The sequence below is a fragment of the Thamnophis elegans genome, chromosome 7 (assembly GCF_009769535.1).
Source record: "Thamnophis elegans isolate rThaEle1 chromosome 7, rThaEle1.pri, whole genome shotgun sequence".
In the NCBI taxonomy this organism is placed as follows: domain Eukaryota; kingdom Metazoa; phylum Chordata; class Lepidosauria; order Squamata; family Colubridae; genus Thamnophis; species Thamnophis elegans.
In genome coordinates, this window is record NC_045547.1 from 53,958,451 (window position 1) to 53,972,616 (window position 14,166).

General features: G+C 43.6%; 1 protein-coding gene across 1 annotated transcript in view; it reads right to left on the reverse strand.

Moving 5' to 3' along the window:
- The window catches only part of ANO6 (anoctamin 6), a 136,488-nt gene that overhangs the window by 9,811 nt on the left and 112,511 nt on the right, over positions 1-14,166 (reverse strand). The window contains exon 20 of the mRNA XM_032221836.1: positions 11,101-11,306. Coding sequence (XP_032077727.1) covers positions 11,101-11,306 — 206 coding nt within the window. The remainder of the gene's footprint in view (positions 1-11,100; positions 11,307-14,166) is intronic.

Genomic DNA, 14,166 nt, shown 5'->3' on the forward strand with positions numbered 1-14,166 from the left:
GTTGTTCTCTCGCGCATGTGGCAGGGAGAGGAGTTTCCTGCCAAGGCCAACTGTCCGGCATACCAACCTGATGATGATTTTTGAAGATGTCTCCCACATGACACTTGTGGAGTAATTGGATTGGACTATGGGCTGGGGTTACCAAGGGGAGGGGAATGGGTCATACATTGATATCTATGCTTGCGCTTGATTTTGTCTCAGATCCAGTTTTGCTTAGCTTCTATTTACTTATAGCCAATAAAAGTACACTTAATTCTGCAAAATGGAGTTGAGTGGTTTCTTTCTTGATTATTAAGTGAAGCAGACTTGACATTAAGCTGGATCTCATCTCGTACCCATCCCGGAGCTGACACCTTCCGAGGGGGGTGCACCCAAAACCTAAAAGATGTCCCACCAAGGCAGAGATCAAGAAGATATGGGAGCAGCTACATCCTCCTGCCCTTTAGAGATGGAGCAAATGGCTGGCCTGCACTTGGAAGAACGATCCGTTCGGCCCAGATGGACATGGGGAGTGGGGCAGAAAGATGACCCTGAAGAACCTCTGTCTGGAATTAATATGAGGAGACCCAGACGACCAGCGGCTGACTGGCGTGACTCTGAAGAGGAGAACCTTATGATGTCCCAGGCGATGAAACTCTTTGAAGAGGCCTGGGAGAGGCGCCGAGCCCATGAGAGTGGACTGGAGAGAGAAGCCGATCTCCAGGAAACAGAGGGGAAGTATACAGAGACTTTGTTTGACCCAAGAGAAGCTGGGGGGGCGAGGGGGGAACTGAGCAAGATGACCCAGATCTGACCCCAATCACTGCAGTTAGAAACATCTCAAGAGGAGGGGGAGCCCCCCACAGACGCCGGATGGCTAAAGTTCCTCCTTTAAATGTAAAATATGGGGGGGAATCAAAGGATCTAGGATTTTTCGTCGTTCAAGTATGGAATTACATGAAAATGTATGGGGATGAACTGGCTAATGATGAAGCGAAGGTAAGAGTTATTGCTTTGGAAAATACGGCAGTGGCATGGAGGGTGGGCTTGAGAGACTATAATGGATTTATGGCCGCCCTGAGACTATAATGGAGTTATGGCCACCCTGAGAAAGTGCTTTGATGATCTACTCACAGAGCGTAAAGCAAGAATCAAATTTAAAACTTTTACCCAGAGACCAGTAGCTGATTATATACAAGAATTCCGTGAGCTATCAGCCTTTATGAGGGGTTGGTCTGAAGAAGCATTGTTAGACCATTTAATTGAGGGGTTAAACAAAGAAATTTACCAGCAGTGCGTGAACCGGAACACCCCCCCCCCCCCCCGTAGACTGCAACCCTGGTATGATGTGGAAATTTACTTAGCCAGGGAGAATTACCAGGAAGATAGTGAGAGCGAGAAGCTCCCACCTGCCAACCCCCCCCCCAGGAGCCCCAAAAGGAGGGAAAAGTGGGTCTGCAAGCAAACCAAAACCCTTTGTGTGTTTCCGCTGTGGGAAGGAGGGGCATCACGCCACAAATTGCCGCACCAAGATGACCCAAAAGCCCCCTCCTCTGAGAGAGAAAAGGCTGGAAAAACCTCCCAGCAAGAGAAGAGAACCTACCATGAAGGGGGAGGATCCTTCTCAGTGTTTCCGCCCTGTTGAGAGGGAGAAGGATTCTCCCTGCTCTTCGGAAGAAAGCGAAACCGATTCTGATGACGGACACCTGGTAAGTTCCCTATCAGGACCCATGACTATTCCAGTTGAGCTAAGGGTGCCCTCTTCTGGCGCACAAGAAAAAATGCTGGCCCTTTTAGATTCCGGATGCACATGCTGCATTGTGAGCCCAGAAATAGTAGAAAAACTGGGTTTGAAACTTAAAACTCTAAAAGTCCCAATTGCTTTTTGACAGCTGGATGGTTCACTTGCGGGAGGGAGCCCTGCTCTTTTTGTAACTGAGCCTATTGATATGTGGATGGGAACCCACCAAGAGACAATAAGTTTTATTGTGGCCACAGGAATGGACCGGCCCCTTATATTAGGATTGCCCTGGGTGCGTAAATGGAACCCACACATAAATTGGAAGAAGGGTTGGTTACGCATCCGGTCTGCTACGCCCCCTGAGAGAGAAGGAGCGGCTCCCAAACTAAATAATGCAGACCCCAACCTGGTAGCCAGAGGGCAAGAAAAAATTGAGAGGGAGGAGAAAATCCCGAAAGAGTACTGGGACTTGAAAGATGTTTTCAGTGAGAAGTCTTCTGATAAATTACCCTCACACTGGGCCACTGACTACAGCATTGATATTCTCCCTGGGGTGAAACTCCCCAAGCCTCAGATTTATTCAATGACCCCTAGGGAAATGGACGAATTAAGGAAATTTATTGACAAAAATTTGAAGAGGGGATTCATTGAACCCGCTAGGCCCCAAGTTGCTGCTCCTGTCTTGTTCAGAGAAAAAAAGGTGGCTCCTTTCATTTGTGTGTTAATTATAAGAATTTGAACACGGTGTGTATACAGAACCTCTACCCGTTACCGTTAATGAAGGACATGTTGGCCCAGCTGGGTAAAGGAAAATTCTTTACAAAGTTAGATCTGCGAGAGGCCTATTACCGAGTCAGAATTAAAGAAGGGGATGAGTGGAAAACTGCGTTCAACTGCCCTCTTGGTTGTTTTCAATTCCGCGTGCTGCCATTTGGACTACAGGGGGCGTCAGCTGTTTTCATGGAATTAATTAATGAAGTTTTGCATGACCATTTTTACAAAGGTGTGATGGTCTGTCTTGATGATATCCTTATTTACATGGAAACACGTGAAGAACACGTGAAGCTAGTCCGTTCAGTGCTGAAAAAACTACGAGCAGCAGAACTATATGCTAAGTTGTCTAAATGCGAATTTCATCAGGAGAGGGTGGATTACCTGGGATATCGCATCTCCCACAATAGTATAGAGATGGACCCAGCAAAGGTCCAAGCGGTCACTGAATGGGCAGCCCCCGCACCCGCAAACAATTGCAAAGTTTCTTGAGTTTTGCCAATTTATATCGTCAATTTATTCCTTCGTTCGCCAGAATTGCCCTCCCAATTACAAACCTCCTAAAATCAAAGGGGGAGGCCAAACCTAGACCGGGCAAACCCTTGAATTGGACTATGGAATGTCAAGCTGCATTCGAGAAATTTTTGCAGCTGAACCAGTTTTAAAACACCCGGACATGGATTCACCATTTGTGGTCCAGGCGGATGCTAGTGATGTTGCAGTGGGGGCAGTGTTGCCACAAGCAAATGCTGATGGAATTACAACCCTGCGCCTACACTTCTCGAAAGCTAACTGAGACAGAGAGGCGATGGACTATATGGGAAAAGGAGGTTTTTGCAGTCAGGTGGGCCTTGATGACATGGCGACATTTCTTGGAGGGAGCTAAACACCCTTTTGAGGTGTGGACTGATCATAGAAATTTAGAGGCGTTAAAGACTCCCTGGAAATTATCTCCTAAACAAATGAGATGGCACAACATTTCAATAGGTTCAATTTCACTTTGAAGTATATCCCAGGAGGAAAAAACTTTATGGCTGATGCTTTGTCCTGGCTTCCTCAATATGACAGCTCAAAGCTTAGTGTAGTCCACCCAGTCATTCCAGCGAAAAGCCTCGCTGCTCCGGTGGTTACCAGAAGCCAGACCAGTTCCCATTTGGAGGTCACAAAGGACCTCGTTACTAAACTCAAGAAGGGCCTTGAATCTGATGAATGATTTAACCAACATTTAGATGAATGTACCATAAAAGATGGTCTGGCTTGGATTGGAGCTAAATTGTATGTTCCCACAACCATTAGGAGTCTGGTTCTTCAACGTGCCACAATTCACGCATGACTGGTTACTTTGGTTTTGTGAAAACCCTGCATCTCATTAAAAGATGAGCCGAGGTGGTGCAGTGGTTAAATGCAGCACTGCAGGCTACTTCAGCTGACTGCAGTTCTGCAGTTCGGCTGTTCAAATCTCACTGGCTCAGGGTTGACTCATCCTTCCATCCTTCCGAGGTGGGTAAAATGAGGACCCGGATTGTTGTTGGGGGCAATATGCTGACTCTGTAAACCGCTTAGAGAGGGCTGAAAGCCCTATGAAGTGGTATATAAATCTAACTGCTATTGCTATTGCTATTGCTAAAAGACAGTTTTAGTGGCCCTCATTAAAGAAGGACATTGAGCCTTATGTGGCCAGTTGCCCCACATGTGCTGCCACAAAACAACCACCGGGGAAACCCCAGGGTTTGCTCCAATGAGTGGCCCATCCTGAGGCACCTTGGAAAGAAATATCTATGGACTTCATTGTTGAATTACCGGAGAGTCAAGGAAATACTGTAATTTGGGTCGTTACAGACTTGTTTTCCAAACAGGTTCATTTTATTACTTGTTCCAAGATCCCATCCGCTATAAATCCTTGGCTAAGTTGTTCATTACACATGTATATCGTCTACATGGTGTGCCAGACCGCATCATCTCTGATAGAGGGGTCCAATTTACCTCCTTATTTTGGAAAGAATTTTTGAAGTTGATAAGCTCCGCCCAGGGCCTAAGCTCCACCCACCATCCACAAACTAACGGAGCTTGTGAAAGGACTAATTCCATTTTGGAGCAGTACCTCCGATGTTTCATCAATTACCAGCAGAATAATTGGGTAGAGTTGTTGCCTCATGCTGAGGTAGCTTATAACAACTCAGTGCACAGCAGCACGGGATTTACCCATTCAAAATAGTGTTTGGTCATGTTTTTGTACCCATCCCACAGGAAAAAACACAAGTTCTGTCCCTCTCCGAGTGGAGTGACCAATTCCAAGAAATCTGGCCCTTGGCGTACTGAGCACTGGATGCTGCTCAGAAACAGGCTGATAAGAAGAGAATGATGCCAAGGGATTATAAAGTTGGTGATTGAGTGTATTTGTCTACCAAATTTCTCCAGACCTCGCAGAAGTCTAAGAAACTGGGTCCCAAGTATGCGGCCCATTCCCGATTGTGAAAGTCATAAACCCTGTGTTGGTATATCTGGAGTTGCCTAAGTATCTGAACTGTGTCTACCAGTGTTTCATGTCAACCTTCTGAAACTGGAACACACTTCTCCATTGCGTGCCCCTTTGGCAGCTCCACCTGCCCCTTTTCTGATTGAGGGAGAGCAACATTTTGAGATTAAAGAAATTTTGGACTCTAGAAAACAAAGAAACCACGTTCAGTATCTTGTTTCATGGAAGCATTTTCTTCCCTTACATGCTGAATGGGTCGATAAGTCCCATGTGCAGGCTCCTCGGCTTCTACGTAAATTCTACTCTACCTACCCCGACAAGCCTTGACCTCGATTGATTTTGTCCCTTTTCCCCTTTCTCTTGTGTTATGTTGTTTGTCTGTTTGTCTGTTTTCTTTTGTTTCTGCAGGGATTATGTCCTTTTCCCGAAGGAGGGCCGGATGTCAGCCTCTGTTTTGCTGCTTGCTTTTCAGCTGCCATTGAAACGGGGAGGGGGAGCATGGTATTTGGGTGTGGGAAATAATCTGTACAGGAGGACTGTAAAAAGGGAGTTGTTCTCACCATCTACTGCACCTGTGGCAGGGAGAGGAGTTTCCCGCCAAGGCCAACTGTCCAGTATACCAACCTGATGATGATTTTTGAAGATGTCTCCCACATGACACTTGTGGAGTAATTGGATTGGACTATGGGCTGGGATTACCAAAGGGAGGGGAATGGGTCATACATTGATATCTATGCTTGCGCTCGCTTTTGTCTCAGATCCAGCTTTGCTTAGTTTCTATTTACTTACAGCCAGTAAAAGTACACTTAATTCTGCAAAATAGAGTTGAGTGGTTTATTTCTTGGTTATTAAGTGAAGCAGCCCTGACACCTTGACTTTCTGAGAAAGAATGTTGTTATGGCTACACATCACCCATACGCTATATAAATCCCCCTCCCCTTTTTCCACAGCAGAAAATGTGGCAGTCCCGAAATACAAAAAGGTAAAAGATGGCTTTCAGGTCTAATAAAATGGAACTTCTTTTGTTGGGGGTATTACTTGGAACCCTGACACCATTTTAAGTGCCAGTAGATGCTCTGGGAGGCTTGGGAAGCTGCTGGAGAGAGAGGGGCCTTTTTCAGCACCTGGCACCCAGATGCCCTCACTTCCCTCAAGCATTTCTTCGCTAACCTGATTTACAGTTCCATCATCTTTCTCCATCGTGTTTCTCACCATCATGTGCAAAGAAATGTTTGTGGGCTAAAAAAAGTTTAATGAATCAATTCCAACTTCTTGTGGAAAAAAAAAGATCTCACAAAGTTGGAATTGATTGAACTTTTCTATAAGTCCCACAAACTTTGGTTTCCCTGTACACGACGGTGAGAAATGCGATGGAGAAACATGATGGAGCTGGAAATTGGGTTAGCAAAGAAATGCTTGGGGGCAGCGAGGGCATCTGGGGTGCCGCGGGGATCTCTCTTAACTGAGCAAGCAGGGCAGGAAGCCAGGCTGTCTACTGGAGGGGAATGCTGCCTTCCTGTCAGAGGCCAGGCCAAACATTTTATCTTCGCAGCAGAGCCCTGTACTTTACAGCCCTGGGCTTGGCGTGGCTTGGTGACCTGGCCTGTTTCCTGGCCCAGTACCTCTCTGGAAGTGGGGAAATCCAGGCCCCACACTCCTTTGCCAGCCTCGTTCCTGCACACCCATCCTGACCCAGCTGTGATGATTTAACACCCACCTCATCTGGTTGTGATCAGTCTTTCCTCTGCCTGATAACTCAGAAAAGAGTTAGCAGGCAGAGGAAGGCAGGGGGCAGCTGGCACACACTGCTCATTTGCTGCATCTCCCGGGAAACCTCTCTTCTTGCCCCATGCCCGGCTGCTCACGGCCCATTTGCAAATGAGATGGGTGAGCCTGATAAAGAGCCAGTTCAGGTTTCCGATCCTGGGACCCTTCTCCATCCCCCAAGATTTGAAGAGTTGCTCTTCAAACTCCCACCCTCCCTGGGCCTGCAAAGTGGCCAGGTGCCTGCCAGCATTCAGGTGTTGGAAGAGGAATGCTGAGGAGAGGGCAAGTGGAAGAGGCTCTGGCCCTGTCTGCACAAGCCCACACCTCCTGAGGGGATCCACTGGTGGGGACTCCTCGAGGGACCCTTTCTGGCAGGGTTCACCCAGTTTCCTCTCCCTCCTTGCTCCCATGAGAACTGGTTGTTAAATTATTTGAATCCCACCATTGGCTCTAGCTCTGTATAAATATTTTAGGAAAGCAGCAGGATATTCATACAACTAAGTCATGACAGATGTATTTATTTATTTATTTATTTAATAAAATTATATGCCACCCATCTCACCTAGAAGTGACTTTAGGAGGCTTAAAGGTAAAGGTAAATGTTCCCTTTGTACATATGTATTAGTTGTTCCTGACTCTATGGGGTGGTGCTCATCTCCATTTCAAAGCCAAAGAGCCAGCACTGCCCGAAGGCATCTCTGTGGTCATATGGCCAGCATGACTAAATGCTGAAGGTGCACAGAATGCCTTCCCATCAAAGGTTGTAACAACCTTCCCACCAAAGGTGGTTCCTATTTTTCTACTTGCATTTTTACATGCTTTCAAACTGCTAGGTTGGCAGAAGCCGGGAAAAGTAACAGGAGCTCACTTCGCTATGGATTTGAACTGCTGAACTGCCAACCTTTCTGATCGACAAGCTCAGCATCTTAGCCACTGAGCCACTGCGTCTTATAGGAGGCTTACAAATAGATAAAAAGTCTTTCACAAATTTTGCCCATCTAAGCGTAAAAAACTATTTCACTATTTGAGGAAACTTAATCCTGATATAAGTCTGTCTTCAGGAAACATATATTAAGAAACAAGACAAGAAATATTTGATAAATAAATGATTAGGAGAAGAATTTATATTAGCTAGTATAAAAAAGATTAATGGAGTTTTTATATATAAAATCCCAATTCACAACTAAGCTACTTATAGCAGATGAACATGGTAGATTTGTAGCAGTGAAAATAGAACTTAATGGGATAAAATCAATAGTGGTGAGCATATACAGGCCAAATGATGATAGAAGCAATTTTTTTGATCATTTAATGGATCAGTTACTGCCTTTCTTGTATGGAAACTGGCTTATGTTGGGACATTGGAATAGAATGACTACACCAGCTTTGGATAGAAAATCAACAAAAGGGGTTAAACCCTCAGAGGGTAAATTATCTACCGTATTTTTCGGCCTATATGATGTACCGGTGTATAAGATGCACCAAGATTTCTAAGAGGTAACTAAGAAAAAAAAGTTTTTGCCTTCCCTCGGCCCACAGCAGCCCTCTGCAGGCTTCAGTAGGGATAGGGCAAGGAAAAAAGTCTCAGTTTTTGTGAAAAACTGCCCATTTTTCACAAAAATGGGCATTTTTGCCTTGCCCCAGTCCTGCTGAAGCCTGCTGGGGCTGAGGAAAGGCAAAAAAGCCTCTGTTTTTGCAAAAAACGGGCCTTTTTTCACAAAAATGGGGTGCGGGGATGGGGCTTCAGGAGGCAAAAAATGGCTGTATTCAGTATATAAGAGGCACCAACATTTCCATGCTCTTTTAGGGGGAAGGTGCATCTTATACTCCAAAAAATACAGTAAGACCTTCTTTTAGATGATGGATAATCTAGCGCTAATAGATTCATGAAGATATAAAAATGGAGATGCCAGAGAATATATTTTCTTCTCTGAAAGACATACATCTTTTTCAAGGATTGACAGTATATGGATATCTAAAAATGTATGAAATAAAATTCTGAAAGTGGACATTCTGCCCAAATCTTTCTCTGACCCTAATCCTATGCTTTTGGTTTTAAGAGGAAAGAGCTCGAATTTCAAATGGAGATTAAATGAAGCGATTCTACAAAAGGAATGGATTGCAAAAGACTGCAAAAAGAAACTGCAGGAATACTTTGAGTATAATTTCGGAAAAGGGACAAGCTTAACAACAGTATGGGATGCCAGTAAAGCAGTTATGAGGGGCTACTTTATACAGTATAATTGCTTAGAGAAAATAAATATCCCAGGAAATGATGCAAAGGATATTGGATGAAATTAGACAGAAACAAATTCAGTTGCAAAAAGTCTTTCACAAATGTATTAACCAATCATCATTTTTTGTTTGTAATGGATATACTAAGTATGTTGTTGTTGTTATCCTGTGTGATATTTCAGGCAAGCGTTTTAAATATGAACAAAAGATATAAGGAGCTATCCTTATATTTCAGTAATTTTAAAATCTTGGTATATTACACACTTTATGTGGATTTTCTTCTTCTTCTTTTCTTCCATTCATCATATCCAATTCTCAGAGACTCCCTCCAGTTTTCTTGACAAGATTTTTCAGAAGTGTTTGGCCATTGCATTTTTCCTAGGGCTGGGAATGAGTGATTGGCCCAAGGCGTCTTTGTGTCTAAGACTGGAGCAGAATTCTAGACTATGTCATAACCACTACACCAAATTGGCTCTCATTTCTGTGGAATGCCTATAGGTATATCTACAAAGTATTTTAAAATATAATACAATTCTTATTAATTTTATGAAAGAATCTTTAGTTCACTATTAAAGTAGGGAGATTTGGGTTTTGAACTCTTGAATCTATAGCTCCTGTGACAATATTTTTAACACTCTCATCTGTTTATTTGTCCTTGGCAGGGATGGGTTGCTGCCGGCATTACTGCCAGTTTGCTGCTCGCTTCACTCTTGTGCGTTCCTGATGGGCACTGCGTGCGCAGTTGCTTGTAAAATTTTCTGTGCATGTGCAGAACATTAAAAAAGGACAAAAATCCATACCGGCAATCCATGCCAGTTCTGTGACCCAGGCCAACAAACCACTACCTGAACCAGTGCGAACCAGTAGTAACTCACCTCTGGTCCTCAGATTCAATAGCGGGACAAATATGCCAAAACCGATTTAAATATCTGGCTGCCTCTGCGACCAACTATTATAATCTGCCAATACATTCAGAAAGACCTGCTTGAAGCAGTTATTTAGCAGGACAAATAGGTCTCCAAATTTCTGGTCTGAAACCAGAGTGAAATGAATCTTGATAATTTGCTTTCTCTCAGCCGATACCCTTCCAAGCACTTTGCACTCAAGTGGCATATCTCATATATCTCCGTGCCCAGGAAATTATTTAGGAGAGCTTCTAGTATGTCTCTTTCAAGGCATCCAGATGGTCTCTTGACATAATAGGTATCCAATAACTTTTTTCTGTTAGCTGCAATCTTTCCTGGTCACAGTATTTCATGCTTTGGTAGCTTCCTGTCTAGATAAATTCAATATGCTGCATATGGAGTTGCATTTGAGCATGAAAAAGGTTACAGACAACTGTCAGGAATAGTTATTAAACTACCATTTCCAACAAATTTGTGCAGTGAAAAGAACATGAATTTAACAGAGGAGATTGATGTTTTTTAATAATGGGATTATTTTTCACTCTCTTACACCAATAATAATATAATAGATAGTAGTTTGGGGTTTTGATTTTAAATGTTTGGCTAAATAAGTACCCCCAGATTCTAATGCAAAGTTAGTGATTGGGCTGTCTACTGAAACCTGTTTGTAGTGCGCTCAGCTTTTACATTTGTGATAAGTCAAATATTACAAAGACACCTTAAGTCTCTCATGGTTCTTAATCAAAAGGACAACACATGAATGCATTTGATCCAGACTACTTGTCTAGAATTTAGGGAAGAATGACTAAAGATTCTGTTCGTTGCATATGATGTCTTTTGAATGAAGATCTATTAACTGAGGTCCTGAATTATTTGTTAGATTTAAATCCCATATTTTTTCTACTGGTAAGATCTCCTTCATTTTATTTCTAGGGTCTACTTCATTTTATTACTACAAAAAATATATCTGTGGAATGGATTGGAGAGAGAGAGAGAGAGAAAGAGAGGGGGGGAGGGGGAGGGAGGGAGGGCGGGAGAGACTGGCTGACTGAGGATCAAGTTATGCCATGAGTTTTGGTGGCTGAGAGTGAACCTGAATCTGAGTCTCTCCAGTCCAACTACTGTTTAATCATGGTTTGATTTTTATAATATCTATCAACTTAATTATTAAGAAGTACAAATCGTTGTAATGTAAACAGGTAATGATTGTTGTAAAATGTACTTACATTGGTTATCACAGCCAGAATGGCTATTCCTTGCATGATAGGTTGCCATGCCCCTATATGTTGGGCTTTTTGGGAAACCATGCGCCTATACTGTGTGGTAATCTTCCAAGCATCCACATGAATTTCCAATAAATTGTTAATAAGGGCCAGAAGGGGTGCCAATGGGAATGATGTCACAAATAATGTTACGAATCCAAATTGTATAACTGGAAATAATGAATATATTATTATATTGTTGATGAAACAGTAGTGCTTTATCTGTTTTCAAATATTGTATCAGCCAAAACTGTAGCTATTCAAGATCAGCCAAAATCCGTTGGTTCCTAATAAACGTGAACCAATTGAACCCAACAATCTGGTATGCTTCTTTAGATACATTTATTAACAATTTGTAACTATCAAAAATCAAGGCAACAATTAAAAGATTCTTATTGCTAATTTTTTAAAAAAGTTTTTGAGTTGAGCTTAACTTTCAGTAATGAAAGTTCATGCAATACATTACGTTTCTGGCTAGCTTTAGGGATGGAGTTGCCAAGTCTTTTATGGAATGTTCTGACATCTTTCCAGTCCAGCAAAAGTCCTACATTGTGTTTATTAACCAGAATTGACCAGCAGAAGTCATCTAAGTGCCACCAGTGGTTAAATTATATTTTAATTATGATATTTTCTTTAAAAAAATACTGCTGAAGTATTTTATTGCTATATACTTCTCTCTTTCGAAATCAAAACATACAGGAGATATTCACAACATGATGCATATCGTTCCAGGTTTATTCAATCATTTCCAGTATTTTATTCAATACATTTCCAACATGTTATTTAATATTTCAACAAAAGAATATTTAGATTATTAATGTGATGATTGTCTGTCTGTCTGTCTGTCTGTCTGTCTGTCTGTCTGTCTATCTATCTATCTTTTATCTTTTTTTTATTTTATTAATAAGATTTATAGGCCGCCCAATCCCGAGGGACTCCGGGCGGCTTATAAAAAAAGAGAAAAAAGAAATAATGAAAAAAAAAAAGCCGCCAGCAGACATTGTCTGGCTGACAGCATATAAAGGAGGCCCACCCTGTGGGATCTCACCGGTTGCTAGGAGGTATGTGGCAGTAGGCGGTCTCGCAGCTATGCTGGCCCTAAGCCATGTAGGGCTTTAAAGGTAATAACCAACACCTTGAATTGCGTCCAGAGACCAATAGGTAGCCAGTGCAGCTCGCGGAGGATAGGTGTAAGGTGGCACACCACATTTAAGGGGCCTACGGGTCGATCTTTGCCCCCCGACCAACACCGACTGTGACCTGTCAGAGAGGTAAGAGGAGAACCACTGTAAAACGGTGCCTCTCACTCCCACCTCCTCCAGCCGTTGCAGAAGGATACCATGGTTGATGGTATCGAAGGCCGCTGAGAGGTCAAGAAGCACCAGGATAGAGGAATGTCCTCTATCCCTAGCCCACCAGAGATCATCGGTCAGTGCGACCAAAGCGGTTTCTTTGCTGTACCCAGGCCTGAAACCAGACTGAAAGGAGTCTAGATAATCTGCTTCATTCAAGGTCCGTCAGAGTTGAAGTGCCACCACCTTCTCAACAACCTTCCTTAAAAAAGGAAGTTTGGAGACAGGATGATAGTTCTTAAGAATAGCTGGGTCCAGAGAAGACTTCTTGAGGACGGGTCTTACCACCGCTTCCTTTAATGGTTGCGGGAAAGACCCCTCCTGCAAAGATGCGTTCGTAATCATCTGGAGCCAGCCTCGTGTTACCTCCCTGCTGGTCAAAACCAGCCAGGAGGGGCACGGGTCCAGTAAACAGGTGGAGGCACTCATTGCTCCCATGGCCTTCTCCACTTCCTCAGGGGTGACAAACTCGAACTCATCCAGCAAATCTGACTGAGACTCTCCTTCGGCATCTCAGCTCGTACTGCCCAAGTAGAGTCCAGGTCTGCCCGAATCTGAGTGATTTTATCAGACAGAAACTGAACGAACTCCTCAGCTCTTCCCTGCAGGGGTTCCTCCGCCTGGGCGAGATTCTGCGGACGCAATAAGAGCGGAAAAATGTGTAAATTTTGCCCCCCGAATCGCTACTAAATAAGTCCTGATAAAGGCTCTTAATAGTGCTCGGTCAGATTCGGAGTTACTAGCCCTCCAGCGTTGCTCTAGGCGTCTCTTTTGGTGCTTCATCTCCCGGAGTTCCTCAGTGAACCAAGGTGCCCTCCTGGATCCACTGCCGCGGAGAGGCCGCAAAGGCGCAATCCGATCCAGTGCCTCAGCTGCCACAACATTCCAGGCCATGACCAAGGACTCTGTCGGATTGTGGACAAGGGAGTCCACAATCCAAGCTCCTTCTGAAATCCTCCCGGGTCCATCAGGCACCTGGGGCGGAACCACCTCCCTGCAACGGGGGAGTAGCATCCTAAAGTCAAGCCTCAGCAGGGAGTGATCTGACCATGACAAGGGTGAGGTTTCTATTCCCCTTAATTCAAGATCACGTCTCCACTGCCCCAAGAGAAATACAAGGTCGAGTGTGTGTCCTGCTCTATGAGTTGGACCCTGAACTACTTGGGTCAAGTCCATGGTTGTTATCTATCATTACATAAACAGTGCATTCAGAAAGTATTCAGACCCCCTTCACTTTTGTCATTTTGTTATGCTACAGCCTGATTCTACAGTTGTTAAAATTCATTTTTCCATTAATCTACACTCAGTATCCCATAATGACAAATTAAAAACAGAATTTTAGAAATGTCTGTAAATTTATTAAAAAGAAAAAAACCTGAAATGTTTGCAGCAACACTTGAAATTTAGCTCAAGTGCCTCCCATTTCTCTTGTTAGTTGCTGACATGTTTCTATGCCTTGATTGGATTCCACCTATGGTACATTAAATTGATTGGACATGATTTGGAAAGGCACACACCTCTCTATAGAAAGCCTCACAGCTGACAATGCATACTATAGCAGAGCAAAAGCCACGAGGTCAAAGGAACTGCCTGCAGAGTTCAGAGAAAGGATTATTGCAAGGCACAGGTCTGGGAAGGCTACAATAAAATTTCTCCTGCACAGAAAGTTCCTAAGAGC